Raw genomic sequence first — 19,329 nt, 5'->3', positions numbered from 1 at the left:
GGGTTTAGAGAAGGCTTGATTTTGATGACTTAATTCGAGCCACGTGACCAATCCATTCATTCTGTGAAAACGGGGCAACGCAAATTGGTCCACGGTGAACTCGAAAGAAATGACAAAGTATTGTGCGCAGGCTGGAGAAAAGAGCTTTAATTGTCGGGAGGGATAGACAGACAGAGAGAGAGAGAGAGACTAGGACAGATTGGCAGCCACAAGATCAGAAGTCATGGCGCTGAGTGTTGAAGAATGAAAGGGTTTAAAAACCACTAGCTGTGGTAGCAAAATAGTGAGCATTTAACCTGGATGTTGTAGTGTATGTAACTGTTCTACCTTTAAGAGAACTATTGTATGTAACCGTCCACCTTTTAAGAGAACTATTTTAGGTGTGGCACTACTTTATCCTGGCTGCTGTATACTGTAATACCGACAGTGACCACACCGGTATATAAGTGCTGTGGCAGAATTTATTGGGCAGATTCGCCCTGACCTTCGAATAGTAAAGTCCTGTTAAAGTTACTCTTGTAGTCTCTGTATTACTTCGCTATACAACCCACAGACTTTACAGTGGCGACGAGTTCGATCTTACCCTGCGGCAACAATACTTCTGAAGAAGTAAACGAGCGTCGAGAAGAGGCACCCGCCCTCGTCGTTTTGCTGAGAGAAAACTCGAGTCTGCAGACCAAGAAAGGAGGAAGATTTCAAACACGAAGTCTTCCATCAGCAACAGGCACGGATTGTCCCTTCTGCCACGGTGGTGAGTGAGCCGATCAACACGAGAAGCAAGTCTGCCACGGTGACTGTGAGTAAAGGGAAAATAGAAACAAATAAATGGAGGATAAGGGCGGTGCCCTCGACCACGGTCGAGGGGGAAAGGAGCCGGACAGAAGTCGGGCCCAGAGGCGCTGAGACTGGGGCAGCGTGGAGCAGAAGCCGCGGTACAAGCGGGCTGGGGAGCGTCGTGAGACGACTAGACCGCGACGGCGAAAAAGGCCGGACAAATACCGCGACCACGAGGCGCTGCGACCGGGATCGTAAGGCGCGGGGAGATATAAACATAAATAAGCCACGGAGAACTCAGCCGCAGCCGGGAAGGAAAGCACCGGACTGCGAGAGGGCTGGGAGGCGCGATTGGAGCGAAAAAGGCCGGGCACCTACCGAGGCCGCGAGGCGCTGTGACCGGGATCATAAGGCGTGGAGGCAATAAATAAATAAATAACTAAATAACCCGCGAAGAATCAGCCGCAGCCGGGGAGGAAAGGACCGGACTGCGGGAGGTCTGGGAGAGGCGTTTAAAGCCGCTGAGGGAGAGCCGCGCGAGTGGGAGAGACCGAGCCCGAGCCCGAGAGAGAGCGAGCGAGAGCCGAGCGAGCGGGAGAGACAGAGCCCGAGAGAGAGCGAGCGAGAGAGACAGAGCCCGAGAGAGAGACCGAGCGAGGTTCCGGCCAGCAGCAGCTGCCGTGAAGGACCAGGAGCTGGATCTGTCCGACGCCAACTGGTTGTCCCCAGCGACGGTTGCCCCTGCCGAAAAGAAGGGGGGGGGGGAACAAGGAACGCGATCGGCTTTTCTAGCGCGCGCTTCAGAATAAACTGAAGCCGGCGCACAGGCTACAAACCCCGTAAACCAGCGGTCGTCGCCCGAGGGCAAAGCTTACCCCTCCCACCAGAGGAAGAAGTCCGGAGCGGGAAACCACCATTTTGCCAGTAAGGGGGAAGAAGACAAGTGCGGGAAACCGCCATTTTGCCAGTAGGCGGGGGAAGAAGACAAGCGCGGGAAACCGCCATTTTTGGAAAAAAAGGAAAAAGTTAGAGAAATCCTGTTGTTTCGCAGAAAGATAGAGATAGTGAAGATGCCTAAGCATGGTAACATCAACAACTTCGATGCCGAGGTGGAAGATTGGGCCACGTACGTAGAACGTATCGAGATATATTGTGAGGCCAATAAAATAGAAGATGATAAAGCTATAACCTTGCTAAACTCGATGGGCGCGAAGACATACGGGTTATTGAAGCATCTTCTATCACCAGCTAAACCAGCAGATCAGACTTTCGATAATATTGTTGCTGTTCTGAAGGATCATTTGAACCCCACACCGCTGTTGTTGGCGGAACGATTCAAATTTTATGTGAGAACGCAACGGAAAGAGGAAAGCAACGCGGAATACTTGGTTGAACTGCGTAGACTAGCGAAATACTGCCAGTTTGGAGGAAATCTGACAGAGGCATTGCGAGACAAGTTTGTGTACGGGCTGTCGAAGGAAGGAACGCAAAAGCGACTACTCGAAGAGAACGACCTTACACTTGAGAGGGCTGTCCTTATTGCAGCATCGCACGAAGCCGCAGCGAAAGGAACTGCGGAAATGCAGCTAAAGGCAGCGGTACTCAGTGTGGATCAAATTACTTCGGGTACAACGAAATGTTATCGTTGTGGGAAGACAACACACGACCAGAACCAATGCTGGTTTAAAAACCAGGAATGTAGAAAATGTGGCAAACTGGGTCACATAGCTAAAGTATGCCGGTCAGGAAAGAAGACCAACAACCAAAAAAAGCCATCACAGGGAAAGTACAACAAAGTACACAAGGTGGCTGAGAAGAGTTCAGACGAACAGAATTCGGATTCAGACCCAAACGGCCAGGAACTGGGTAGTCTGAGAATTCACAATGTGAGTAAGAAAGCTGACCTACAAACTATCTGGGTCATGCTAAAAATAGCCGGAGTCCAAGTGAAAATGGAGTTGGACACTGGATCAGCCCTATCAGTCATAAATCGAAGGGATTACAACCGGCTATTCTCACATATACCCTTGAGAGATACCAAGTTCGTATTGCAGACATACATGGGGCATAAAGTATACCCCATGGGGAAGATAAGAGTCAAGGTGAGAGACAGGGGCAAAGAACACCCAGGAATGGACTTATATGTACTACCTGAGGGAGGACCACCACTTCTAGGACGGGAGTGGATCAAGAAAATAGACATGGAATGGCACTACCTAAAAGCAATAACGAGTGAGGACTCGGTGCAGACAATCAGCTCAGACTCTGAAACGGATGACGATGAGACCAGCCCAAGTATGAAAGACAAGTCTAAAATGAACTTGCTGACTGAGGTTGGAAAAACGAAGGCATGCATAAAGGCTTATGCTCCAGAGGAGAACAAAGTTTCAGAACAGAATTCCACTGAACAACAACAACATAGTTTGACAGAGAATTCTGAGTCTGTCCAGTTTACAGACATATACATTACTGAGGAACACCGAGCTCAAACTCAACTTTATTTCAAATTACAACAGCAATTAGAACAATTGAGTTGCCGTCTTGAGCAAGAGACAACAGCAATGAAAAAGTTCTTGGACACAGAGTGGGAGAATCTGGAAAGACAACAGAAGCAGCTGGGGGGAGAAAATGGAGCAGGAGCACACAAACCGTCTGCGCGAGGAGGCCAAACGAATCAAAGCTGATTCGGTCTCTGAAGGTGCGTGCTCTAATCTGGTGGAGCAAGACGTTCAGCAACTGAAGGCGCTTGTTAGCAGGTTGCAGGCAGAAAAGGCTGATTTGGTCGCCATGAATTCCGAGCTCCTACTGAAGTCGGGTGCAGCATCACCGGACGATTCATTTGTGGAAATTCGAATGGTGGAGGCTGCGGATGATGGCAAAGTAGAAACAGCAAAGGAGCCCCAGGGCAAGTTTATAAACAGCCCTGCAGCTAATGGGAAACGGATGATGGCAGAAGAGTTAACAGTCAGCCAACTTCTTCATATGCTGAGGGACAAGACCCTGAAATGGGAAAAACTTGAACACGAGCCTCAATCTTCAAAGAAAAGGGGTTCGGAACTCTCAAAGGTTATTGAAATAGCTGAGGTGGCAACACAGACTGAGAAGACTGCAGCAGAGCCGCCCTTGGATGCCGAAAGTACGCTGCCTCACGTCAATGCAGAACAACAGAATGCTGAAACAGCTACTTCAGTAGAGGGATTGAATGGTCCGATCAATCAATCTCCGAATGAAGTTGAAGTATTGAAATCACAAATGAGGTCATTAGTAAAAGACTTGCAGGAAGCCCAGAAAAAGCGGGATGAAGCTGAACGCATGATGAAGTCTCTTCAGGACAGATGTCGGGATTTAGAACAAAAGTTGGCTAACGTTCAGCTGGGCAAGGAGGAAATAGAAGACCCTCCCGCTGGCTTAGCTCAGGACGACACCGAATATTACCATGACCTGTTTAGCGACACCGAATATTACGAGGACCTGTTCTGCCCAGCTTGTGATGAAAACTCCCAAAGTGCAGAAACCTTGATGAATCACAAAGTCTAAGGAACATCGGGAGATGGTGGCGCTACTACGGGAGGAACTGTGCAGGCAGCTGGCAGCTGACAATGGAGCCCCGAGAGTCTCCAAGAAGCAGAAAAGGAAAAGACAAAGCAGAAGATGATGATCATCTGGACCATCATCATCACTATTCGATCACGCACGGGGTCCCTGCGAACGGAGCCAAATCAGTTTGGAAGTAGAAAACTTCCCAAGGTACTCAAGTTTTACAAGCCAACAATACTGGTTCAGAAGGACGGAAGTTCAAGCTGTTAAGACCAGTGAAGGACTATTGGATGAGTCACTCCAGCAACGTGAACCGACTACACCACGGGGAACTGCTGCACCACTGAGGCGTTGTCAGGACCGAGTCAAGAAGCACGGAAGGCGCATCCACCGAGACTGAATCTGTGAACTGTTTCCGCAGAGATTACATCTGTGAACTGTTTTAACATAAAGTTGGATATATGTTAGGAGGTTATGTTTAATGGGGAATAAGTATGTGGTAAGCTAAAAAGGGAGGATTGTAGTGTATGTAACTGTTCTACCTTTAAGAGAACTATTGGCCCAGAAATTCCAGAACGGGGCTTGCAGCGCGTGCAAGCCCCGTATTTACACTTACCCCGCGCTACTGACGATCAGCTCCAGGGACGCCTGGACTTGGTGAATGAAAAAGAAGAATCCCGGGCAGCGTATGACGCCACGCCGCCCAGGAGTGCAGCCAGCGCGAAGCCAGGAGCGTGCAGTGTAAGTGAGACACGCCCCTTGAGGTCTCAGTTTCACTGGACACGCCCCCAATGTTTCTGTCAAGCTGCTAATCATTTTTACATGCAAAGCAGCAGTTTAAATAGGTTTTTGGAAGTTTTTTGAAGATTTTGGTAACTTTTATAAACTTTTTAAAATGTTTACATTATTTTGAGTAATCTGAAGTAGTTTTAAAGAGAATTAAAGCAATTTAAAGACTTTTAAAAGCCCTAAAAGAATTTTTAAAATTCCATTTATTTATTTAGCAATGTCGTCGTCATACGTGTCTTCACACTGTTCCCTTTGGGGAACTGTATGAAGTGCTGGAAGGATTTATGGCCGTGATTAACGCTCATTCCGTGACCGTAACCATCTTTGAACCAGCCATTAGGGCGGTTAGTCCTATGGCGGGAGGGTTTTACGGGCTCCCACAAGCTATACAAGGAGGGGGGGCCACCCACACCCACGGACGCAAATATCCCACTGGATGTCAACCCAGAATTTAGAGCTGGAGCTCCGACTCCACTTGCCGGGACTGTCTGGAGCGGGGTTCGAAACCCTACCCTGATCTGGCCCAGCGGCGGGGATCCTACCGCTATGACAAAGGCCCAATCCGATTAGCAACGTGAAATGGCAGCATAGGGCTCCAGTCACGGGGAGGGAAAAGGCGCAGGAAACGCATGGGTGTCACCTTTTGTGCGGAGTGGGCCTTTTGCGTAGCAGTAAGCATCCCCGCCGCTGGGCCAGAAGGAGTAGGGTTTTGAACCCCACTCCAGACAGTCCCGGCAAGTGGAGTCGGAGTTCCAACTTTAAATTCTGGGTGGACATCCAGCGGGATACTTGCGTCCGTGGGTGTTGGTGGCCCCCCCCCCCCCCCCCCAGATGGGTTGTGGGAGCCCATAAAACTCTCCCGCCATAGGACTAACCACCCTAATGGTTGGTTCAAAGATGGTTACGGTCACGGAATGAGCGTTACTCACGGCCATAAATACTTCCACCACTTCCCCAAAGGGAACAGTGTGAGGATACGTACGATGATGACCTCTTGCGCAATGCACCTCCTAGGACCCTCAGTTGCAGATGCGAGGGGGCAAGTCGTGCAATTGTTAAATTTTTCATTTTATTGACATGTAAAATGTTGGCCCAGTAATTCCCTTCCAACTGCGCGAGTACGGTCGGGGTACTTACGCATCTGGCCGGATGAAATGCCGGTTTTCAGCATGCACAGTGCTTTTGGGGAAAACCGGCATTTCCTGTCCTCTGAACGAAGGGGTTCAGAGGCAGAACGCGTGCGACTGCACAGGCAGCGCGTGCGCAGTATAATTCGCCGCTTTCATTACTGCTTTCAGTGAGGTCAAGTCATTACAACTTACACATGAAAAAAGCATGGGTACAGTTGCTCCAGAGGCTGCGGAGGAAGATATTTCTTATCGTGGAGCTTCTGAAAGTATGTATGTCTGTATATATTCCTTTGCGTGTTATGTATATATTCCTTTACTTATGTGTATGAATGTATTATTTAATTATGACTTTCAGAGAAAGTAACTTATTTGAAAATCATAATTAAAAGCATACATTCATACACATTAGTAAAGGAATATAAAACATACATACATATACGTAAAGGAATATATGTGGACATACATACATAACTCATTCTCACATTCCATTCACACAGCCACAATTGCTCCTTCTACCTACCGTTCTGAAAACCCTTTTTAAAAAAAAAAAAAAAAAAAAATTTTAACTTTAAAACTTACTTAAAATTTCTTAAAATAACTTCCCTCCCTTTCCCAAACAAAAATATTGCATTTCAGAAGCTCCACGATAAAATGTTTCTTCCTCCGCAGCCAATGAACCACTTTACACTTGCTTTTTTCAAGTGTAAATTCTGAGGACTTACCCTCACGGATTTCATGAATGAAATCTACGAAGTTCACTGCGCAAGCGCTGCCTGTGCAGTCGCACGCGCTCGAGGTCTGGAAATGCCGGCGTTCCCCGCATGCGCTGTTCATGCTGAACGCCGGCATTTCCAACGGCCAGATGCGTGAGTACCCCGAGCGCACTCACGCCTTTGGCCGCGAATTTCTGGCCCATTGTATGTAACCGTCCACCTTTAAGAGAACTATTTTAGGTGTGGCACTACTTTATCCTGGCTGCTGTATACTGTAATACCGACGGTGACCACACCGGTATATAAGTGCTGTGGCAGAATTTATTGGGCAGATTCGCCCTGACCTTCGAATAGTAAAGTCCTGTTAAAGTTACTCTTGTAGTCTCTGTATTACTTCGCTATACAACCCACAGACTTTACAGATGTGCGTTAGTGTAGACTGAAGATTGTGTTCAACAAACATTGGCCCGTATTGTCCGATGCCTACGGGTGTGTATGGGCTGTGTACAACCCGTCGGGACATCGGAAATGCCGGTTTCAGGCATGTGAAGTGCATGTGCTGAAAACCGGCATTTCCGATCTTGACAGATCGGACGCCTGCCCTGGAGAAGGGCCTCTGCGGGGGGAGTTCCGCTTTCTGCAGAACCTCCGCCCACTGAAAATCCTTAGCAATCTTACGTCTGGTAAAAGCCTGCGTAAGGCCTGCTTTTACCAGCATAAGAGTTTAAGAAAGTAAAAAAAATATATATTTTTCACTCATTAATAATTTTAAAATACTTTAAAAAATGGTAAGTTTATTTTTAGCCCTGTAAAAAACTTAAATATTTTTTAAAAAATTGGAAAGAACGTAAGAATTAGGAGCAGGAGTAGCCCATACTGCCCCTCGAGCCTGCTCCACCATTCAATAAGATCATGGCTGATCATCGACCTCAACTCCACTTTCCCGCCCGATCCCCATATCGCTTGATTCCCCTAGAGTCCAAAAATCTATCGATCTCAGCCTTGAATATACTCACAGACTGAGCATCCACAGCTCTCTGGGGTAGAGAATTCCAAAGATTCACAACCCACTGAGTGAAGAAATTCCTTCAGTTCTAAATGGCTGACCCCTTATCTTGAGACTGGGCCTCCTAGTTCTAGACTCTCCAGCCAGGGTGAAACAACCTTTCAGCATCTACCCTGTCAATCCCCCTCAGAATCTTGTATGTTTCACTGAGATCACCTCTCATTCTTCTAAACTCCAAGAATGTAGGCCCATTCTACTCAATTGGTTGAGGGAGGAATATTGGCCAGGATAATTGCTAGACTGGACAACCTAAATAGAGTAGTTTTGACCGTCCACTACCTCGTAACTTTATGCATATGTGTGTGAATGTAGATACGAAAATAATCCCTCTTGGCCATCGAATACTTACTAAATAATAAAAATATAAAATAACCCTGCATCTTTTATAACTGTTGCCAGTGGCTCTCGCAGTTGAAGGCAGTTTGCTTTGTTTTGAGAATATAACCTCTAGGTTCTGCCCCGAGCTCATGGTTTTGCAGTGAGGGAGAAAGTTGAGGGAGCGCACGCTATCAATATGTTAGAAACTGCCTCCAGCTGTTGCAGGTTTTTCAGTTTTCAGAAGTTGACGAGAAACTAGGCTAAAAATTCCCAATGGGGAAGTGGGAGGAGGTGGGAGTCTGAATGCAGCATGATCCTGGAGGAGGGAGCCCCAATTTCGGTCAGATATGCTGGGATCCTGCTCCCCACACCTGCACTAAATTGCACTTCCAGGGGGAGGATGAGGTGGGGGGACTGGGATGGAAGGAGAGAGCCGGATGGGATGTGATGGGGAGGGGAAGGAAGGGGAGAGCGGGATGGTGGGTGAACATTCTTTAGATCCATCCACGTTGCACCTAGGGACAATTTTGTGGGGGATGTATCCCAGGTATTTTGCACCGATGGGGCCCACGGAGAGCCTCAGGAGGACCCGGACAGTCAGAGGTAATGGACCTTTGAGGGGCAAATTGCCATTGGTCTAATGGCCGACCTGTCGGCACAAATATCTGCGACATTTTCTCATGCTCCTTTTCCACCTAGATTTGTCTTCTGGTGCCCTCTTTAGGTGTGCAGGGTACTGCTGCGACTTTTGCCTCTCTTCAGCAGGGTGGGCAGCAGGTATATGGTGCCTGCCCTGAGTGCTTAAATGACCCCATCTCTGAGATTGGGGATGGCACCAGTAGCTGGCGAATGTGGCAGGTGGAAGTACCACCCTGCCGCACTTCCATCCCCTCAATAGGGTCGAGAGATTTTTAGGATACGGTGTGTTTAAAGGTCACTCTGTTGCCCTCATGACTAGCCTGGAGAAAGCGTCGAGTGTCTGGTTTGCACAGGTTCGGAAGCTCCCAAGGTTTGATCTTCAGTCTGCTCAGAGTAAAGCTTCTTCTGCCTTGTCACAACTTCACAACCGCATCCCATGCTGCAGCAGTTTAGCATATCCATCTCCCACACCAGCCACCCCTGTGACATCTTGAGTGAGTTTAACAGTTTTGTACCCTAGACCCATGTTCGCTAACAACTAAACTCATCTCACGGAGGAGTCACAGTCAGCAGAGGGGGGGTGGAGAGGGATGATTTTTCCCCTCTTCCCCACCCGCAGCCCTGCTTGGTGCCAGATAGACGCAACATCTTTTGAGTTGCGTTGCACCTGTGAAGAGTACAAATCGCCCTAATTTCATGTCGGGGCATCGCATTGGGAGTTGGGCGTGGGAACAGGAGCGCAGCTGTAGGCCAGAGAAACCTGCAACTCAGCTCCTGACCACTGGCAGAGCAGCAGCCAGGAGGCCCCAAAGTCGAAAGATCGTGGTGGTAGGACATGATGATCAAATTACCCGTTGTGATTGCCTCTTCGGGTTGCTTTGGGTCCCCTCGGGTCATCTGCTCTGACACTTGCCCCACTGGCAGCTTATCAGGGCACCCCTGCATTTGTATCTCCGAATCCTTTTCTTCTTCACTGCCTGAGAACTGAGCATAGCCTCGCTGTAGCAAAGAGGAAACTAGATCTGGAGACCTCCATCTCATCAGTCCAAGCTGGATTTGAAGCTGGGCCCCAAAGCTGAACAGGTAAGGTTGGCAAGCTCACTGTATGCCCACCTCAAAACTTTAGGGACATCTTTTAACCTCTGACCCTAAAGATACCCTCCAAAAAACCCAGGATGCCTACCTAACATTACAGCCTGCACTGTTTCAAGCTGGGACAGATGACCGTTCCCCTCACCCATGTCTCCTTGTTGCTTACCTCACTGCTCCAGGTGTCATTGCTGGTCCCAACATTGTGTTGCAAGAGTATTTTTGACTAAACATATGTATAGAAACACTTGAAGCAGAGGAAGAGACGGGGCGAGTGCAGGAAAGTGATACTAGTTTTGGATTGCTCTGGCACAGTCACAATGGGTCGAATGGCCGCCTGTGCTGGAAACCTCATAGTTACTTTTATAATCTTAATCTTTTTCATACCTAATAGTTTATCCAGGTACCTTTTTAAGAGGATTTAACTAACCATAGCATTCACTTTTTTGCAAGTCTATTCCACTAATCTACAGTTCTGGGCGAAGGAATTCTTCTAATCTCTAATCCCATTTGAAGCTTGCCAAAATTCTCTCATCGGAGTTTAAGTAACCTCCTTACATCCCAGAAATAAGTGCAAAAATGTGCTTTATAAAATCTCTTTCCATGTTTGCACCCGCTTTGGCTTAATTGGGCAGTCTCCCAACTTTCCTTCTCTCGTTCCCATTTTGTGCGCTCGCAAGCTCTCTCTCTCTCTCTCTCTCTGTCTCTCTCTCTCTCTCTCTCTCTCTCTCTCCTCTCCTCTCCTCTCTCCACCCCCCCCCCTCATTTAATGCTGTTTTACATCATTATATGTCTCTTCTCTTCTCTACAGCGCACTGCTTGATTCTCTGTACAGCTTTTGGATCCCAGCCAGTGCAATGATGACCTTGGCAGCCCATTTGTCCACATGTGCCAAACAAGATAGCACTCATCAGGAGTGACATTATTTCTTGTTTCTGTTCTATTTGTTGCGAGGTCTATTTATAGATCATGCTTATGGAACACTGCACAGGTCTAAATGCAACATAATATTTACACAAGGAGCCAATGGCAGATAAGACCTTGTCCTACTTGGTGTGATGACTTATCACTTTAGGTCGACGTGGTATCCTATGCTTCTAAGTGGGCTACTTTGTGACACAAGTGGCAGAATGTTTCCCTGATCAGAAATCTACACACATGAATCCCATGCCTACCTGTCTCTCAAATCTGGTCTGTAGCTCAGGTCCTTGGGTTGAGTGTAGCACGGGCACAGCCATTCCAATCAGACAACGGAGGAAGCTCCAACTCAACGGGCTGGATCTGCGCCTCCTGCTGGATGGTCCAGAACATAACATAAGAAACAGGAGCAGGAGTCGGCCATACGGCCCCTCGAGCCTGCTCTGCCATTCAATAAGATAATGGCTGATCTTCGACCTCAGCTCCACGTTCCCCTCGAGTCCAAAAATCTATCAGCCTTGGATATACTCAATGACTGAGCATCTACGCCTTTTAGGGTAGAGAAATCCAAAGATTCACATCCCTCTGAGTGAAAAAATTCCTCCTCATCTCAGTCTTAAATGGCTGACCCCTTATCCTGAGACTATGCCCCCTAATTCTAGACTCTCCAGCCAGGGGAAACAACCTCTCAGCATCTACCCTGTCAATCCCCCTTAAAATCTTATGTGTTTCAATCAGATCACCTCTCATTCTTCTAAACTCCAGAGAGCATATGCCCAATCTATCTAATCCATGTCACCTCAAAGGACAACCCTCGCATCCCAGGAGTCAACACGAGCTGTGAAGTCTGCCACCTGGTTCTCCTGGCTGGAGTAAGATGTCCAGTGGTGAGTTGAGGAAGAAAGGAAAAAATAGTTGAAGCCTACTCTTTATCAGCCTTGAGAGCACTGGAATAAACAGTGGATGAACACGATGCATTAACCACGTTTGATTTCCAGCCAGTTTCAGATTGAGCGAGCATTCCAACCAGTTTTATAGGGAAGTAATGACAATTTGGTTAGGAAAGGCAGTTATTCATATATTGCCAAGCAGTTTAAGAGAGAGATGATTTAATGGTACAGACTCCAAAATTTGTGCATATTATGTGAATTAAATTGATCAGGAGTAATTTACTCGAGGAAGTCAATTATTTTGCTAGTTATGTTTCTAGAATATGTTCAACTTCAATAAAAAGATAATTTCTTCATAAATATTAATGCAATTATTATCCCATCTGCCTTTTTTAATAGATTCTGGGCAATTCACGAATCTGTTTCATAAATTGCACCAGACTTGTAAATGAAAATCTGAGATTAAGCAAGAGAGAAAAATCAAATCTAACTCCTGGTAGCAGATAATGTCCCAATCCCATTTATGACGTTAAGATATTTCAATACAAAACTATCTGCAAAATCCCTCTGGTTCAGATGTTTACATGTGGAACTGAGTTTTACTCATAGGAACAGGAGCGGGCCATTCAGCCCCTTGAATCTGTTCTGCCATTCAAGTAGATCATGGCTGATCAGATTCAATCCCCAGTGGCATAGTGGTTAGCACTGTTGCCTCACAGCGCCAGGGACCCGGGTTCAAATCCGGCCTCGGGTGACTGTCTGTGCGGAGTTTGCACATTCTCCCCGTGTTTGCGTGGGTTTCCTCCGGGTGCTCCGGTTTCCTTCCACAGTCCAAAGATGTGCGGGTTAGGTTGATTGGCCATGATAAAAATTGACCCTTAGTGTTAGGGGGGATTAAATACGTGGGGTTACGGGGATAGGGCTTGGGTGGGATGGCTGTCGGTGTAGGGACTGGGTGCTAGGGTTTGGATGATCAGCCATGATCTTGTTGAATGGCGGAGCAGGCTCAAAGGGCCGAATGGTCTACTCCTGCTCCTATCTTCTATGTTTCAATGCTAAATGGGCTGATGTTGGTAAGGATCTTGCAATTGGCTTCAGTGAAATCTTAAATCAGACCTGGTTCCTATCCAGTTCCTCCCCGGCTGGAAAGTACATATGTGTAAATGTTAAAGAACGAAAGACTTGCATTCATATAGCCTCTTTGACAACCTCAGGAAGTCCCAAAGAATTTTTGAAGTGTAGTCACTGTTGTAATGTAGGGGACTCAGCAGCCAAAACAACAATGAGATAATGACCAGAATATCTATATTGTGATGTTGGTTGAGGGATAAAAATTGGTCAGGACACCGGAGAGAACTCCCTTGTTCTTCTTTGAAATAGTGCCATAGGATCTTTTACATCCACCTGAGAGGGAAAACGGGGCCTTGGTTGAACTTCTCATCCGAAAGATGACACCTCCGACAGTGCAGCGCTCCCTCAGTACTGCACTGAAGTGTCGGCCTTAATTACGTGCTCAAGTCTCTGGAGTGGGACTTGACCCCACGACCTTTTGACTCGTTTGCAAGAGTGCTACCCACTGAGTCAAAGCTGACACCGTGGTGACTTGGACTTGGCTGTGATGCCTCCTTCCTGCCCTCTTGATCCACTGACATATTCCAGCCAAGGTTTACACGTGAAGATGAGAAAATTGGTGGGGATAATATATGGTGGGACCCCTGAGATGGACACTAAGTTGCAGCCTGCACCTTCCTCTGCCAAAGATCAAGTAAAGCTATTAACCTTACACTGTAGGAACGTGGGTTCCTAACTAAAAGACTGAGTTCTACTCAGGCAATCAAACAAAACGAACTTTAATGAAACAAACAGGTTTTAATAAGAAACTGCAGGATAACATCTGCTCTCTTCGGAGGCTCCACGGGGACTGCTCGGGCGGTCCCGTGGCTGACATCATGACGTCATCACGTTTTTCCCGCCAGTGGGGGGATCACGTGATGAACGGCGTGACGTCATCACGTTTTAACCGCGCTGTTAAAGTAATCACGCTCTGTACAGTTAAACAGCATAAATAAAGATACAGACTCAGACTGTAGCTAACATGTTGTTAAAGGAATTATGTACAAACGACCTGAGTCCTTTGGTGGCTCCGCCACAACACCCCTCAATCCTCCTCAAAAGTCATTGATCCAATCAAAATGTTTCTCCCATCTGTCCTTTAAGCAGTCGTGAAAGAGTCCAATTGTTGTAAATGTAATATATCTTCCATTAGAGTTTGTGTTGTCGTACTACAGGAGGCTTTATATAGATTCTTAATAAGTCTGGCACATAAACATGATGAGAGATTGATTCATTTTACAGAAGTCTGTAGAGCAGAACGTTGTTGAGTAGAATTGGAGAAAGGCGCAGTCTATTTGCGTCTTTATCCTTTTGAAGAGGCTGAAAACTTTGACAAAAATATTATCGTGGTACAAAAATGCCACCAGCAACGTCAACGTGTTAATCCCAGTTTTAATACCTTTGTTTCTTTCGGATATCATGCAGGTTCCCACTCCGGAGATCCGCGCTCACAGTTTGTACTTTGACCTTTCCGCCTATGGGATGGAGTCCGCCTCCGCCACCAAGGAAGTGCACAACTTGCAGCCCTCGGCTTTGAAGCCAGGCTCCCACCTGAAGATTTACGGCACGTTCCGCAACCGTTACATGGCTCTCGCTTGCCCGGTGTCCGATTCCAAAGTAGTCAAGTTCCTACGTCACACGCCTAACTCGTCGGTGAGTGGAATGTCAAGAAACTACTTTTAAACTTAGCCAAAATCTTACATGGCTCCTCATTTGCTCATTCTGCTATTGTCTTCCTGAAGTCTTTTGCAGTCCTCCGCACTCTTTGCCATTTCCCTATTTTTTGTGTCATCAGCAAATTTTCAGATTGCATTCCCTATGCCCAAGTCCGAACCAGCTGTGTGTACCAAGAACAAAGGTGGGCACAGCACTGACCCCTGAGCTACACTATTTCCAACCCTTCTCCAAGCTGACCAATACCCATTTAACCTAACTCTTTGTTTTCTGTCTGTCAACCAATTGTTCTATGCATATTGCTGCATTTCCTGCAATAACAATTTGCATTTATGTAGAGCCTTTAACGTAGCAAAAGGTCCCAAGGTGCTTAACAATGATAGCAATAAAAACATTTTTGTCACCAAACCACAGAAGATGATACCGGGACAGATGACCAAAAGCTTGGTCAAAGAGGTAGGCTTTAAGGAGGAGCGAGGCGGAGAAGTTTACAGAGGGAATTCTAGAGCTTGGGGCCAAGGCAGCTGAAAACACTTGGGTGGAGCCATTAAAATCAGGGATGCGCAAGAGGCCAGAATTGGAGGAGCTCGGAGTTCTTGGGGTGTTGCAGGGCTGGAGGAGGTTACAGAGATAGGGAGGGGCGAGGCCATGGAGGGAGTTCAAAACGATAAGATTTTAAAAGTGTTGTCGGACTGGGAGCCAGTGTAGGTCAGCAAGCACAGGGTGATGGGTGAATGAGACTTGGAGCGAGTTAAGATACGGGCAGCAGAGTTTTGGAGGAACACAATTTTACGTAGGGTAGAAGATGGGAGGCTAGCCAGGAGAGCATTGGAATAGTTAAGTCTGGAGGTAACAAAGGCATGGATGAGGGTTTCAGCAGCAGGTGTAATACAATACACCTGAATGTTCCTGAGACGCCTTCTGAAACATCCATATACACCAAATCTACCGCATTCTTTTTATGTATCCACTTCTTCAAAAAACGTATTTAATTGGTCAACCATCACTTCCCTTTCACAAATCCGTGCTGGCTGCCCTGGCTTTAACCCTGCATTTCTAAATTTTCACCAGACTATAGTTGCCCTCTTTCTCCTTTTTTCTCTTTCTCTCTATCTCTCTCTCTCTCACCTTATAATTTTACATTGGCTACTAACCAGTGAAATGGCACAATTTGCATATTTAGGGTGGACTGGAGAAATTATGGCAATAACCTCTACTACCCTCTCGGGCTTATTTTAAACTGCCCTTTTAACAGGTCTTATATAATCCTGGAGACTGGGAGAAACCATTGCATTCTTGTAGTCTGGAAGGAAATTGATGTTGAAGTCCTGGGGCTAGATTTTCAGTTGCTTGCGCCAGCAGTTAGCGCCTTAAGAGAAGTGATTTCCGGGCGCTATGCGTGTAGCGCCCGGGCGCAGCGCAGTTTGCGCCCCGCCCCAATTTAAGTTGCCCGTTAGCGCCGGCGCAAAGTTTAGCGCCCGCCCGGATGCGCGCGCAGAAAATGACGTCACATCCTCGTGCAACGCCCTTTGGCCGCCCCGATTGCAAACTTCAGTCGGACCGCCCCATTGTGCGGCGGGCGGCCGGAGCGTTTGGAAAAAGGAACGCAACACAACCAGCGCGGGCCCCGGGGGGCGCTAATTAAAGGGAACGTCCTCTCCAGTATAAAGGCCATCCTTTTTTCAGAAAACAGTCTTGTGCAACGCATTTCTGGAGACACAACAAGGAGGATAGCTAACTGGTTTCAAGCAGCAAGAGCCAGGTATTTTTGGACTCAGGCAACAGCGCTGCAAGTGGCCATTTGGAAATTAGAGTGTTTGCCAGGATTTGATGGGGGTTGCATGGGGTGCCAACGCGGAGCTGCAGCTCCATGTCCGTAGGGCTCGCAGACGCATTGTGAGAGGGGCAGCCCTGGCTAGAGGCAGAGGGGGCTACAGGCGTCGGCCACGTAGGCCTTACCCAGTCAGGCTATACCGCCAGCAGCGCTCCTACCTAAACATGAGTGCCGTGCGATGTGTTAAAAGGCTCCGATTCCGAAAGGGGGTGATTGCAGAGATCTGCCACCTGCTTCGCCGAGATCTGCGGCCAAAGCTCAGGTGCAGGACGTCTCTGTCGGTGGAAGTGAAGGTGACAGTGGCATTGAACTTCTATGCCACCGGCTCCTTCCAATACGCTGCTGGGGACATAGCAAACATCTCCCAGTACGGCGCGCATCGCTGCATCCGCCAGGTGACCGAAGCACTGTTCAGAAGGAGAAGCCAATTCATCTCCTTCCCCATGGCCCTGGAGAGCCAGCATCAGCGCGCATTGGGATTTTCCAGACTCGGGGAATTCCCCTTGGTGCAGGGCGCCATTGACTGTACGCATGTGGCTTTGCGGGCCCCTCTGGAGCATGGCGAGCAGTATCGCAACAGGAAGGGCTACCATTCTCTGAATGTGCAGCTGGTCTGTGACCACAAGCAGCGCATCATGGCAGTCAATGCCAGCTTCCCAGGCAGCAGCCACGATGCCTTTATCCTGCGGCAGAGTACTGTGCATGACATGTTCCAGGCACAGCCTCCCCCAAGAGGATGGCTACTCGGGGACAAAGGCTATCCTTTGTGCACCTGGCTCATGACCCCGCTCCGCGCGCCCAGGACCGCTGCTGAAGAGGCCTACAACGAGAGCCATCAAACCACCCGCAACATCATCGAGCTAACTATTGGGGTCCTCAAGCAGCGGTTCCGCTGCCTTGATCGCTCCGGAGGAGCTCTCCAGTATTCGCCGGACCGGGTCTCCCAATTTGTGGTGGTTTGCTGCATGCTACACAACCTGGCTATCCGCAGGACTCAGGCACTGCCACCTGACGTTGGACCAGCACCTCAGGAGGAGGAGCATGAGGAGGAGGAGGAGGAGGAGGAGCAGGAGTACGTTCCCAGGAGGGAGCGACCAGGGCCAAGGGCCGCACGACGCCACCTTATTACACGGTACTTCTAAGCCCCCTGTCAGGGAATGGCCAGGGGCCATGAGGGAAGATGAATGCAGCCGCTCCGCAAGCCCTCAGCCGGCGAAGCCAACAAACACTAAGAAGAACAACCATGGAGACTGCATGAATAAAGATAATTTTTTATTAAACAAAAATGAAAAGCCCTTCCCACATGAATCCCCAAAAACAATAAACGGGCCCCACAAAAAGCCCAACAAACGACTCACTCCCACAAACTGGGGAGGAGCCACTCCACCTTTATTGAAACCGGGCCTCAACGTCGGCCTAACGCAAAAAAAAAGCCCTCCAAAAGCACAACCATGGGCAAAATAAAGATGGCCACCGCCATATTAAAGGAAAGCTGGCCACACCCTCTACTGAGTGGCCCGCGAGGGCGAGACCTTGGCCAGCATTTTGCCTCCCCTGCCCTGCCTGCTGCTCCTTCGCAAGCTCTGCCCAGTGGCTGCTGCGAGGCTGGGGGAAGGCGCCTGAGGCTCAGATGCCCTTCCGCCAGATGCCGCTGGGGGGCGGCCTACACGGCGTTTGGGCCTCGAGGGGCCGTCTCCTGAGTGGCGCACCTGAGCCTGGCCACCATCAGCTGCAGCCGCTTGCCCTTGACGCCCCAGAGGGGGAATGGCGGCGACGGATGGCGCAATGTGGGCCAGCTGGCGTCTGGGATGCGCTGGGTGGCGCGGTGGCACTCGGCCGGGCCCGCACTGCAGGATCCGCAGCAATCAGCCGACGGCCGGCTTGCTGGGATGGTCCAGCGCGGCGCCTGCCCTGGCGATGCCTGCCTGAGACAGCGCGTGTGGCAGCAGTGAGTGGCCCTGTGGTCCTGGTGTGCGCGCGCATCACATCCGCCAGGGTCTTGACGGCATCAGTTAGCATGCGGCCAGTCGCGGCAGTTGCTGCCCCGAACTCGCGCACACTGGTCGCCAGCGACTCGATGGCCTCAGGCATGCGCCCCACCACGCTCATGAGCTCCGTGTGGCGCCGGTCCGAGTCGTCGGCCATCTGATCGAGCTTCCGCACCTCCTCCGAAGTGAAGGTGTCCGGACTGGAGTCGCGACTCTCCTGCTGGGGAGGAGGGGGCCGAACTAGGGGACCCTTGCCGCGTTGGTGACGGCGAGTGTGCCGAGCAGCAGCACTCCCCTCTGATCCTTCCCCCCTTTGGGGGGAAGGCCGCGGGCCACGCGCACGGCTGCTGGGTGGCTGGACGCCACTGGTCCCAGAAGCTGCATTGCCCTGCGACAGTTCCTCCAGGCACTCGTCCAGTGAGGAGGTGTCGAGCATTTCCTCCTCTCCTGCGGGACGTGACTGTTCCCCCGAAGGTCCGGCTTGCTCCTCCTCCTCCTCCTGGTTGGAGGTGCTGTCACTGGCAGCCTCAGGGTCCTGGTCGTCACCAGCTGAAAGCAGGAATGCACAAGAGTAGCTTCAGAGTGAGGAGACGGCGTCAGCGAGGGAGTTAGGACTGGTGGGATTCAGCGCATTGGTGGGACAGTGGCAAAGGAGGTAGCTCGGATGGGCCAGTGTGACGCGAGAGGGCCAAAAGGCGAGGTCCTTACCATTGCCGGGCAGTGGAGGGTCGGATACACCGCACGCTGTGGGGACAATCACACGGGCTCCCATGAGCACACACACGCGCTCCTCCAGCCGAGTGAGCTTCTGCAGCTTGGCGCGGCCACCCCTGGCACGGGCCTGGCGATTAAACGCT

The 19,329-nt window shown here is 49.3% G+C and overlaps 1 protein-coding gene across 3 annotated transcripts in view; it reads left to right on the top strand.

Moving 5' to 3' along the window:
• Positions 1-19,329, top strand: part of LOC147116715 (uncharacterized) — a 192,771-nt gene that overhangs the window by 104,980 nt on the left and 68,462 nt on the right. For 2 of the 3 annotated variants that reach the window (XM_085991834.1, XM_085991835.1), the window contains exon 3: positions 14,402-14,629. The exons of the other annotated variant lie outside the window; for it this stretch is intronic. In XM_085991834.1, coding sequence (XP_085847960.1) covers positions 14,402-14,629 — 228 coding nt within the window. The remainder of the gene's footprint in view (positions 1-14,401; positions 14,630-19,329) is intronic. 3 annotated transcript variants of the gene reach the window in all.

This window comes from Somniosus microcephalus, chromosome 6 (genome assembly GCF_052327205.1).
Source record: "Somniosus microcephalus isolate GS21.2 chromosome 6, FLI_Smic_1.0, whole genome shotgun sequence".
Lineage (NCBI taxonomy): Eukaryota > Metazoa > Chordata > Chondrichthyes > Squaliformes > Somniosidae > Somniosus > Somniosus microcephalus.
This window is presented reverse-complemented; position numbering and strand designations above follow the sequence as displayed.